At 54.1% G+C, this 12555-nt stretch overlaps 1 protein-coding gene across 3 annotated transcripts in view; it reads left to right on the forward strand.

Moving 5' to 3' along the window:
• The first annotated feature begins 308 nt into the window (after positions 1 to 308).
• Slc6a9 (solute carrier family 6 member 9) overlaps positions 309 to 12555 on the forward strand; it is a 32867-nt gene continuing 20620 nt past the window's right edge. Inside the window, exons 1-2 of one of the 3 annotated variants that reach the window (XM_029539671.1) lie at positions 309 to 478; positions 8064 to 8180. In XM_029539671.1, coding sequence (XP_029395531.1) covers positions 8151 to 8180 — 30 coding nt within the window. In that variant the 5' untranslated portion in view covers positions 309 to 478; positions 8064 to 8150. Of the gene's footprint in view, positions 479 to 7393; positions 7431 to 8063; positions 8181 to 8837; positions 8903 to 12555 lie in introns of those variants that run through there. The other 2 variants (XM_029539672.1, XM_029539673.1) reach the window with 2 other exon arrangements.

Below are 12555 nucleotides of genomic sequence, written 5' to 3' on the forward strand. Positions count from 1 at the left end.
AAGGGGAGGACATCTGCTTCCTCTAAGTGTCTCCAACTGAAGGGCAGAGAGGCAAAGGAGAAGGGGACTCCTTTGCCGAGCCCCACTCCCAGGGGTTCGTGAGGATCAATCATCTGAAAACTAGAGCCACTTGTAATCTTATTCCCTGGTAGGAGGAGCCTGAGTAGTCGGCACGCGGGAGGGAGGAGATGGGACCAGGGCGGGGGAGGGCGGCCAGGGGAGCCGCTCAGGGAGGGGAGGGACTTGGCTAGGTTTCTCAAGCCTTCTTCACTCTCCAAACTTTCACCAAACTCTTAGCCCCCGCCTCCCCGAAACCAAAACACAACAAGCTCTGGAGGAGCGGCAGGCAACGCGGCGGGGCGGGAGGACTGGCGGCTGCAGAGAGCCTCGGGAGGCTGATGCAACTTTCCCTTTAAGAAAGCCACCTGGGCGCACCGCGGTGCGGACCCAGCACGCCTGGGCCGGGGGCAGCAGTATGGTAAGAGAGCTGGGGGAAGGGGGCTTTGCGGCCCGAGCCTAGGTCTGTCCAGCCGTCGTTCTGGGCGTTTCTGTGACTCTGGGAGGCTGAGCCCCAGGATGTGTTTGGATGTGTGTGTGTGTGGTGCGTGGATGAGATAGCGTTTGCTTGCGGGCATCTGTGGCTAAGAGAGTGAGTGCTCGCACTGGGATGCCTGTCTCGCCGCGAAGGTCTGGGTAGGTGCGTGAGTCTGTGTGTCACCGTTGTCACCAAGGAACTAAAGCAGACGGGAGGGAGGGTGATTTCGGAATGGAGGGGGTGCGCTGCGTGCCGACGCCGGCTCGGTCGGAGGCGGCTGGTACGGGGCTGTGCGCGCAGCGCCGGAACCGAAGAGCGTCTTCGGGTTTTCTGGGGCGCCAGTGGGTCTGCCGCGGCCGGGAACCCGCAGCGGGGTCTGTGCTCCGCGTGCAGCCTCTCGCCCCACCTCCTCTCCCAGCCGTCCTGGCTACCTATCTGGCCGCCGCAGCCGGCGGCCTTCCTAATCTGCCCGCCCACTCGCCAGCCGGGTGCCGGTTCCCGCGCGCCCGCGGTTCCTGGGAAGCAGCGAGGAAGAACCCCAGCGCCCTCCGGTTCTCTTTTGTCCGCGGCTCGCGTGGCTGCAGCTTTGGGAAGGGATTGCGGGGTGGAGAGTGGTTTGGGGGGACTGCTACTCTGGGGGGTGGGGGGAAATCCACGCCCTGCCACTCGAGCCTTCACTCTAGCCTTCCTTCTGGGCACGCTCGCGGCGAGTGCGGGCGGCCACAGGTGAGGCCTGGTTTCCCGCAGCTCCGGGGCGCCTGCCCCCAGCCTGTACCCCGCAGCAGGCAGCCACACACGGGCCGGAGCTGAGGCCAGCGAGCCAGGAGGGGGCTTGCCCGCAGACCCGGGAGGGGCCGAGGACGGGCGGGGGCGGGGCAAGGGGGCGGGGCCCTCGGCACCCCGGTACTTTTCCACCGCGGGGGGCGGGGCGGCATCCTCCTCGCCAGCTGAGAGGCGCACACGTGGTGGCTGATGTAACGCCCGCCCCCCAACACACCTTGCACACTGATTAAAGCGAACCGGTCTCATTTCGAGGAAGAGGGCGCTCCGGGCGGTGCCATGGCTCCAAAAGTGACCGCGCCCCACACTGCCAGCCCGTCCCGGGCCTTCAAGTCCCGGCCCGGCAGCTACTTAAAGGGACCGCACCCCCTCGCGGGTCTGTTTTCCGTAGGCCACGCCCCTCGCTAGTCACTCTTAAAGGAGCCGCGTACCTATCCAGCACTCTTGACAGCTCCCTCACAAAGCCTGTTCTACTTTTTTTTTCTCTCTCCTTGTTTTTTGTTTTTGTATTTTGAGACAGAATTTCTCTGTATAGCCCTGGCTGTCCTGAAATTTGCAATATACACCAGGCTGGCCTTGAATTCGGAGATCTGCCTGCCTCTGACTCCCAAGAGCTGGGATTAAAGGCCTGTGCCACCACTGACTGGTTCCTGTTCTGTTTCTTAATTGAAGCAAGTCTGAGGCTATGACCGCTAGAAAGATAAAGGATAGAGGGCAAAGAATGGGCAAAAAGAACACCTGAGAGGTTAGAGACATCCCCAGAGTGAGAGGCAAAAGGTTAGAGAGCAGGCGATAGGATTGGTTAGAGACTAGTGGAGACCATCGAGCATGCCCAAGTGTTTCAAAGACCTCAGAGGAAACACCCCCTTCCTCCTTATGGACTACAGTAGCATAGTTCTCAGGATACAGAAGAACCACACCTCTGCCCTGGCAGCACTCTCCAGGTAGAGGGGGTGGACAGAAGCCAGCATCTTGCATTTACGATCAGCATGCTGTATTGCATTCTTGAAGGGTACCATGGAAGGGTCGACTGCAGAAGGAGGTGGAGGGTTTCATGAAGATAATGGCATGGGGTCTGGTTTTGATGTTGGTAGGCAATGTTCCAGCCAGTGAAAACTGGGGACCAGAGACCCTTACAGAGGGAACTATGGCCTAGCAAAGGTGGGGAGGCAGGAGACCTCTGAGATCGCAGCAAGTAGCTGGGGCCCCAAATGGGAGACTTGATGCACACACCACTGCCTTAACACCCCCTGTGGTGGTGAGTAGGGACAGTGTCTCCTCCCTACGATGAATTGTGAAGTACTGGAGGTTAGGGAGGCCTCTTGGCCTCCAGTGAGGGCTTAGTTCATATAGACTCCTAAAATTGGTCTACCCAGGGGCTGGAAAGATGGCTCAGTGGTTAGGAATGCATAAGGGGCTGGATGGTCTTCCTGATGGCCAGGGCCTGTAGTTCCTGGCAGCAGTGTAGGGAGGCTCACAATCGATTGTAACTACAGCTTCAGGGAACGTGATGTCCTCTGTTGGCACTTCCCTCCCTACCCCCGACCTCTGTTCCACCCCTGTATGTATGCATTCACACACATACACATACATATAAATAAGAATGAAAAACAAACTGGGTGGTGGCACTGAGGACTTTAATCAGACCCAGTCCTTGGGAAGCAGAGGTAAGCAGATCTCCCGAGTTTACAGCCAGCGTGGTCTACAGAGCTCTAGAACAGTCAAAGCCACACAGAGACACCCTGTCTCGAAAAACATTTAAAAATTAAAAAAAAAAAAAAAACCACAACCAAAAAAAAACCCTTAAAAAAACACACATACAAACAAACAAAAAACCTGCCTGCATACTGCCCTTGCAGGGGACACAGGCTCCCAGCAACCGTGTTGTGGGGCTCATAACCACCTGTAGCTCCAGCTCTAGGGGATCTGCTCCCTCTTCCCTGTACACACATAATTAAGAATATATGTTTATAAGTTGGTCCACCTGGCTGCTTCCTGCTCACCAAGCATTCAGGAGCTTCACCGTGGGCACCTTCACGAGGGAGCCTGAAGACCAGTACTACACTCCGTATGCCAGCCTTTGGAACCACAACAAAAGCTAGGCCTTCCCTCTTTGGAGGTGTGTTGGGGAGAGGGGAGATTTGACAACCCCATTTTGGGAAGAGGAAAGTCACAAGTGCTAAAGGGCTCTGTGACCCTCCTACTAGCATCAGTCTTGGTGGCTCACACTCCACCCAAAGCCAGTCAGTCCACATCAGACCTCCTCTCCTATCTTTAAAGCTGCAGCATCTTATCCCTGGGGCTGCTACCAGCTTCTTCTCACTGCACCAACAGCAGGCAGAGACCCTTCGTTTTCTCTCACCACCCGCAGGAAGTCACTTCATCACCGAGTTCCATCTCATTACTGTCTTGATCTCTCTTATCGGTGTCCCCTTTCCTTTTGCCATTATCAACTTCACCAGCCAACCCCCTTCCTCTCCATCAGAGCACATCCCGGGGTCCTCATTGATGGTTTTCTTCCACAACTGCTTCAGTGTTTCCTCCACATTTTATCTACACTGATTCATATTCTCTCGCTGATATATAACTCTGTGTGTGTATGTGTGTGCGCGCCCACGCACGTGTGCAGTGCCCAAGAAGAAGCATCAGATCCCTGGGACTGGAGTTACAAATGGTCGTGAGCCACCTGTAAGTGAGAAGCAAACTCCAGTCCTTTGACGGAAGAGCCAGTGCTGTTAACCACTGACCCATCTCTCTCTCCTCCCCCTCCCTTTTGTTTTTTTTGTTTTGTTTTGTTTTTGGTTGGTTGGTTTGTTTTGTTTTATTTGTGAGACAGGGTGTCTCAGTGTAACCCTGGCTGTCCTGGAACTCACCCTGTAGACCAGGCTGGCCTCAAACTCAAAGATCCACATCTACCTGCCTCTAAGTGCTGGGATTAAAGGCGTGCACCACCACACCTGGCTGCTCCCTTTTTTGTTTGTTTGTTTGTTTGTTTGTTTTGAGAGGGGGTCTTATACTTGTGGGCGCAGATGACCCTACCTTCTTAGCTTCCTGAGTATCTGGGGCCATAGGCAAGCACTACCACACCCAAGGAGTGGTGCTTTCAGAATGCCCTTCCAGCAATCCGCTCTCCTCCCAGCTGTTCTGCCTAAAAGCCTTTAATTGCCACCGGTGGCGTCAGGACTAAGATGGACACCCAGACCCCGAAGGTTCTTGTCCTGCTCGTCTGTTTTGCCTTCCTCTTGGGCTACCAGAGTTTTGTCAGTTTTGTTTTCTGCAGTCACCTCTGCCCTCTCCACTTCCTGCCCACTGCCAGCTGTCCTTCTGCCCAGAGAAGCCTCACCTGCTATGGAGTTCACACAGAGAGTCCCTCCAGCACACGGTTTATCCACCCCGGGGAATACTCAGCTTCACCCTCCACTGCCTTCCCTGGGATGAAGGAAGGCAGAGACACCTTTGTGTCCTTGCTGCCCGGCACAGGTCTGCCCAGAGCAGACTTGCAGTAACCGTATGTGAACAAATGAACGTAGTTGTAGCGGGCCTTAGAATGCCTGCCCGCTAAGCAGCTCAGGCTGAGAACTGTTGGCTGTGCAAAACCCTAGGAGGGGACTGAAACTTCAGGGTTTTTAAGAAGATGAATGGATGGAAAGGGAGGGAAATATGGAGAACTTGTAATAGATACAGAAACTAGGCAGAGACAGCTCTACACTCCCCATCCCAGTCTTAAGGAAATTCTCAGCTACATTCTCCAGACTGAGCAAAGTCAGAGTCATACCTAGTGAGTACCTGAGGTCAAATCCAGCTCAGACCTATCAAATCGCAGACCTGCCAGTCTTCATTATACTCCGCAGTGACCGTGACCTGCTGCTGGTCGGTGTTACTCCATGTCTGGGTTGGAGCAGGTCTGGGGCCGGGGTGTTCCAGCTCTTCAGTACCTGATGAGGTGCCTGGTGTAATGTAGGCATTTGATGGGTGTCCCCCCCCCCCCCATCTGCTATGGCTGGCTCCAACCCAGGGCCCCAGCACTGCCGCTGACCTCTACTCTAGTTCTCCACCGATGCCTTCTGAACATCCAGATGTGCAGATGGATGGGGCCATTCCCTGGAAATGGTAAAGGCAGAAGCAGCAAGGCCTCATACCCCCCATCCTTCTAGCACAGATTAGGTCATCGCTCTGGTCCCTGCTGGTGCACAAGCCATCTGAGGGCAGGGACTGCTCTGCACTTGGTACACAGGGCTCCAGCGACTGCCTGGGTGTGATCAACAGTGTCTGGTATAACAATTCGCTCAAGCCTTCCAAGCTAGGTGTTAGCCTCTCTGGGTGTCGTCAACTATAAACCCCAGAGAAGTGTCAGAGTAGCCTTATGAGACGACTGGCTGCAGACTGACCGAGGACATTCTCGTTTACTGGGATGCCCGGAGGACATGACTTCCAGCCCAGGAGGTGGCTCATATCGCCCACCACAGCTTCTATGGTCTTTGTCATTATTGGTCCTTGGCAGAAAAAGAGGCAGCGTTGGGAAGTCAGATCTATTTGGCAAACGGTTTTGACTGATTGAACAGGACAAAAGTATGATTGCCTTTTGAGGGGCACAGCCCTCTTGTGACTGTCACCAAAAGCCCAAAGCCAGGAGCATGACTTCTTTAAGTGAACACCTTTGAGAGCGTCCAGCCCTAGGCACTGGCTGCCTACTTCCCACCTTATCCCTGCCCAGAGAGGAGGAACTCAAGCCAGGACAAAGAAGCTCATGAGTCAAGGGCTGATTTGTATAAGTAAACAGTGGCCTACCTTTCCTCCGGACTTCTGTGACTTCCTGTGGGTAAGAGGTGGCCCTTGAAAGGTGGCTATTGGTGAGCAAGTGATCCGGCTCTTTAAGGCTCTCTAAGGTTGATCCCTTCCGAGACCTAGTCTGTACACACTTGGCATTGATGGTGTGAGCTTCGCCATGTGTCTCACTCCTCCCATTCTCCCTTCCTCCTCTCCAGCTCACTTGTTCACCACACGGCTCTTAGATGCTTCCTATACAATCCCAGGTTGGCAAGACCCTTACTCCAGGTCCTCTGACTCACCACGTCCCCTTCAGTTTAGCTCAGCCCGTCCTTGCTAGCTGACCACTGTGCCAGGACGTAGGCCCAGAAGAATAAAGGAAACTCCGTTCTGAGCCCTCAGGTAACCACCGACGCAGGGCTGATGATAGGCTTCTGACCAAATGTATGTAACGTGAGATGATAAGGACCTAGTAAAGATGTGTACAAACCAGAAAGGAAGAAGACGCATGCTCGTTCTGCTGGAGAAGTGTGTCGGGAGGGCCACAGAGAGGAGGTGGCGTTCGAGCCCAGCAGTAAAGGACTTGCAAAGTTTCACTTGCAAAGTACCATTGAAGGGACTGTGTTGTAAAAGCAGGAGGTGTGACTACATCTGGTGTGTCCTGTATGACCAGTGACACCGCCAAAAGTCCAACCACCCTGGAGCCCAAGCTGAGTGACACTAGGGTTGGAGGCGGGCATCGTGTTTGCCTGACTGGGGAGTGCCACTGATCCAAGCTGAACGACCCCCCCCCCTCCTTCCTGGGGAAAGGTTGCAACCACTCACACAGATGATGAAGGACTTGGACCCCATCCCAGTCCTCTGTTCATTTTTTATCTTTTATAGGATTGGGCATCTGGAGAGTCAGAAATAGACCTTTGCCCATTGGGACAGAAAGCCTGGAGAATAAGGGATCTGGGGGGAGGGCTGAGAAGGCAACGAGGAAAGGGCTGAACCCCGGGGTCATTCAGAAGGGAGTTGGATCAGGAGTGGCCTGGCAGACAGAGGAAATGGGTACCGAGAAAGGGATGCTAGGCTCTTCTAGCTAGTGGTGTGGGCTCTGTATCATAAGAGTGTCCTGTTAGAGTCCAACCTCTGCTCAGACCACAGTGTCTGCAGAGGCCTCGGCTCACAGATACCACAAGCTTATGCTGGGATACTGTGAATCCCTACTAGCAGGCATGCTGGGGCCAGCTCACCTGGGAAGTCCACTCTGGATACTGGTGCTGTATCTTACTCCGGCCCCCATTGCCTGCCTCCTGCCTGGGAATGGCTTGGGTTGTGAAACCATCCCCATCCTCAGAGAGGTGTAAGAAGTGACTCCCACTTCTGCCATGCAGCTCTCTTCAGAGACCCTGCCATTCTGCCTGTCTCGGTGCTGGGACCGGAATTGTCATCAGAGGCCCTGCCATGCCTTTCTGTGTGTCTGCCTGTGGCATTAGTAACTTTTCTATTGTCTATTTCTGTCCCTCTCCCCCAAGGGCTTCTCTATGTAGCCATGGCAGTCCTGGAACTTGCTCTGTAGACCAAACTCAACAGAGATCCACCTGCCTCTGCCTCCAGGGTGCTGGGATTAAAGGTGTATGCCACCACCCAGCTTAGTAATTTTTTTTAAAATAAGATTTATTTATTATTATAAAGTACACTGTAACTGTCTTCAGGTACACCGGAAGAGGGCATCAGATCTTATTATGGGTGTTGTGAGCCACCATGTGGTTGCTGGGATTTGAACTCAGGACCTTTGGAAGAGCAGTCAGTGCTCTTACACACTAAGCCATCTTACCAGCCCAGTAATTTTTCTAATAAACTTCTTAGTCCTGGTAATCCCTCTCAGGCCTACTTATCCCCTCCCCCTAAAACAAAACAGAACCTCTTACTTGTTCTGGAGAGCCCAGAGATCCTGCCTGGCCTAGGACCTTACCTTACTCTGTTTTCTCCACAGCTCTTGAGGCCTGTTGTCTGAAAGGCACTGAACATAAGCGTCTGCAAGTGTGGTCCAGGTCTCCAGATCCCCCAACCCACTGCCACCATGGTAGGAAAAGGTGCCAAAGGGATGTTGGTGAGTACAGGGTCCAGACTTTAGGGAGGAGGGGCTACTATAAACACTGCCCCAGGAGACCTCCTACGAAATGCTTGCCTTGACACGGGGGCCTAAGAGATTCTACAGGGCCAGGGTTGGCACTACCTGGGCTTCCAAGTGCCAGGGCTGCCCCAAGCCCGGGCAGGCAGCCCCTCACCCAGCAGGTTAGACAGCACTGGGCTCCAAGCCTGCAACTAGGCGGGTTCTACCACAGACCCAGCAAAGGCCTGCCAAGGAGCTGAGGTCTTTTATCCCATCCTGGTCATAAGAGGCACTCTAGAGTGGGCATGCTCACACCCTGTCCAGTCTCCCCCACTTCTCTGCGGCCTTCTCACGGCAGGAACTAACAGATGCCTTCCAAGGTTTCTCAGGTCATTCCATTCTCTGCGTCCCCTGCCACAGCCCTTCCTTCGCTCTTGACCCTGGAGCTCAACAGAGGGTTAAGTCCCTCCACACCCCCAGTTTTTGAGATAGAATCCCACTGTACCGCTCCGGTGTCCTGGCCTCCCTGTGTGGATGAGAGCTGCCTGCTTCTGCCTCCCAAAAGCTATGAGTAAAGAGAGGTTCTGATTCTTTCTCCAGCCCTGTTCAGAACCTCACCAGTCTCTGTCTCAGTCCCTCATGGCTGCTCTGAAGTGAACCCCTGAACAGATAAAGATGCACAGCCATGTTTGGCCCTGGGTCAAGTTCTGGAGGAAGAAGTGAGAGTCCCTGGTAGATGGGCCAGGTGGGCTGGGATGCAGGAACTACAAGAAGTTGCAGATCCTGTCCCTGAGTGCTAGGTTATATGTTTTCCCCTTGGGATCTTATTTCAAGGAGAAGCCAAAATGGGCAACTATTGAGGTGGAAGGCAGTGACAGATAGCCTCCACCTTAGCAGCCCCCGCCCTATCTGTGCCTTCTACTGACTTCTATATTCAGTTAAAGGCTGCTCGGCTGGAGGTCTCTACTGAGCCCTCTCCAAATGAGTTCTGTCTCTTCACCAACGATTTCTGTGATTCAAGAACTCTGGTCTGGGGAAACAGATGGAGAGAGGTTCAAATCCTTTCTCTAGCCTTTAGCTACCAGCCCTTGACCCGGCCCCTCAAGCCTGCTCTAAAGTGACCCACCCCCTGTTGGACGTGTACCTGGGCCAATCTGAAGTCAGGATCTCAGGACATACACAGATGGGGAGCTGCCCCACCTGCACACTCAGTAGAGTGGATTCTGTCTTAAGACCCAAAGAGGACCTGACCTTTTCCTCTGAGAAGTCTTAGACTGTGGTAGGCCCAAGTGAGAGGGTATGGCTCTGCTTCCTCCTTCCATGGAGATTCTGAACCAAGTGAAGCCCTCTGAACATTTTCATGGCTGCACTTTTTTCTCTGGCATGACCCTGGAAAGACTAGACAGACAAGAGAGAGATGGGGGTAGGAGTTGGTGTGAGTGGGCAGGACAAAGAAGCATGAATCATGAGATCCTACCATCCCTGCCCCAGCTGAGCTTCCGGGACCCTGTCCTCTGCTGGCTAGCCGGGCCAGTCTGTCTGTGGGAGGGAATGCTGCCTTGGGACTCCCATTCCCAGCACTAGGATAGCCTAAAGATAGCTGAAGCTTGCTTTCTTCAGTGCCCTTTGCCCTTTGGCTTCTATCCATTGCTGCCTTTGAGGCTCATAGCATCTGTCCCATGGGCACCCCCTGTGGATGCGTTTATTCCTGCCTCTGTTCAGATCTGCTCATGACCTTGGGCTATTCTATTCTATTCTTGGGTCTGTTTGGAGCAGATGCTGCCTCCGTCATTCAGTCGTTCGGTCGTTCGGTCGTTCGGTCGGTGTTTGTCTCTAGGATACAGCCTCGGTGGTATACTGGGCAGCCATCCCCTGCCAAGCCCCACTCTTCTCTCTAACCTGAGAACGATGTCAGTACTTCTTGGTGTTTTCCTAAGGCCAAGGGGATGGGCAGAGGGAGTTCCTTCCCAACAGGCTGTTTTACGGGATGGCAGGGGAGGTCGAAAGAAGGTGTCGAGGGATGTGCGCGTAAGCTGATGGCCCTTGGATCTTTCTGGTTCTCTGTGGAAGTCTCATTCTGTTTGTGACCTGTTGTGTAGAGAGTTGACAGCCAACATCCCACGGTGGAGCCCTTGTTTCTCTTACCCTTTGCCCAAAGTCTGAGTGTGAAGAGCCGAACCTCTCAGGTCTCTCCCGTGCTACCCTTGGCACTTCTGCTTGGCCTCTGGAGCAGGTGTCCCATGGAGAAGCAAGTCACTTGCTGGCACGTGCCCCGGTCCACATGACTGCTGCACGTGTCCCTCCCCCCACTTTCAGCCCAGATGGTCTCTGCCAGGCCATCTCAGCTGCCTTCCTCACGGCTCAGTGGCTCCTAGGATGGGGCCGCAAGAGAACCCAGCTGGCCAGGGTGCCTCGAAGCAGGGGAGCAGCTGGGACGCTTGGGGCCACAGTGGGTAGATGAGGCAGTCATCGCATGTAGACCTAGAGCCTCTGTACACGTGTGGGGCGGGACTAGGTCTCCAAGGACAGGAGATGGAGGAGGACAGCCTAAAATGGGCCACACAAGTACCCCCACCACTCCAGTGTTAGCCTCACCATCCCACGCTGTTTCCGTGCCGACCATCTTGGTCAGGTGAGCCTCACTTCTTCCCTTATCTTTACACACACCGATTGCCTCTGACACTGCAAGGCTTCCCAGTCACTCTGACCCCAGGGTCCTTGGTGCCAGAGTTTCTAACTCCCAGAAGACTCTGCAAGTGCCACAGGCCACCTGAGGCTGCCCCACCCTGACCTGTTCCCTTATATTTTGGCATGAGGATTTGGGTACCTCCCGTCTGCAGCATCTATGCAGGTCCTGGCACACAGTGGGTACTGGCTCACCAAGCCTAGTCTTGGCAGTTAGCAAGTGCTCAACTAGTACAGGCTTGGCACACAATGGGAGATCACCGAGCAGAGAGGGCTTAGCACACATCGAACACTCCCTTGGTAAAGGGCCTGGCAGGGTTGGGTATAAGTCTCAGCATGTAGCCAATGCCTAGCTAGTATAGACTTAGCACATGTTGGGTGTTCCCCTTAGCCCAGGGCTTACCACCCAGTGGGTGCTCATGGAGCATGGTGCTGGGTACACAGTGGGTATTTAACCACATCTGGTCCTTTCCTAGAATAGGATTTGGCACACACAGGTTGTTCATGTAGTGAAAGACCCTAGACAATAGCTCACACAACATGAGCTGACACACAGAATTTTCTGACAGAACATGGGAACACACAGTGGGTGCTTTCCTAGTACACATCTGGTATATATACATTCTCCAGGCCTTGGACTTGGCAAACATTAGATATTGTGCTATTACAGGTTCTAGCGTACAGCGAGTGCTTTCCTAACACAGATTGCACACGGTGAGGTTTTTGGTTTTTTTTTTTCTCAGTACACACCTGGATCACAGTGTATTTCTTTCAATGTTACGCTTAGTCCTCAGTGGGTGTTCTGGTGACACAGGCTGCGGCACATAGTATCTGCTTTCCTAGCCTAGGGACTGACACATGCAGAAAGTCTCTTAGCTCAGAAACTACACATGCAATAGGGAAGTGACCTTCTAGCCAAAACAGACTAGGCAACAGTATCCCATTGGTCCTGATGTGCAAAGGCTATCCATGCCAACTGGAATATCACGGTCCAAAGGGAAAGGGGCCTGGCTTCTGGCTTTCTCTAGTCTTGGGTCCCTCCCCCTCTCCCCTCATCGTCCCTGTAGCCCATCTTCTCAGCTCTACAGCCTCTTCTCTCATACAGCTTCTGCTAGCCTTCCCCACACCCCACATGCCTTAGTCCCAGCTCAGCAGGACCTTCTCTCTAGAGCCACAGAGGACAACAAGGTCCCTAGACTCCTTGCCCCTCTGGAAACATGCCCACTCTTATTAAGAAAAGTCAGAGGCTGGGGCTGGGGGAGTCGGCTTCCTTAAGTGGGGATGGAGCAGCTGGATTCCACTAATGAGGCCTCATTACGGCCAGGGCCCAGCTGGGCTGCTGCCTCCTGTCCCCATGGCCAGAGCCAGGGAAAGCCGTCCAGCCAGGGCTGTGTGTTCTGGGCACCCAGCCTAGTGCAGGGCAGCCAGAGCCCAGAGCCCACCCTGGGTGGAAGTGGGCATTTGGGCATCATGGGTGACTGGGCCTTCCTGGAGCCAGTGGCCCAGCCAAGGCCTTGGCCTTCAGTCTGTGCCTGCAGGAAGCCAGGGAGCTGTCTAGAGGTCTTACTCCATGACACAGACCCAGTGAGCAGCTGTGTCAGTGGGGTCTGAAGCCACTCAGGAGACTTACTTACGCAAGGTCCCCACAAACTGGAGAGCAGAATGTTCTGAGCTCACAGGACTCCTC

Source organism: Mus pahari, chromosome 6, assembly GCF_900095145.1.
Source record: "Mus pahari chromosome 6, PAHARI_EIJ_v1.1, whole genome shotgun sequence".
NCBI lineage: Eukaryota > Metazoa > Chordata > Mammalia > Rodentia > Muridae > Mus > Mus pahari.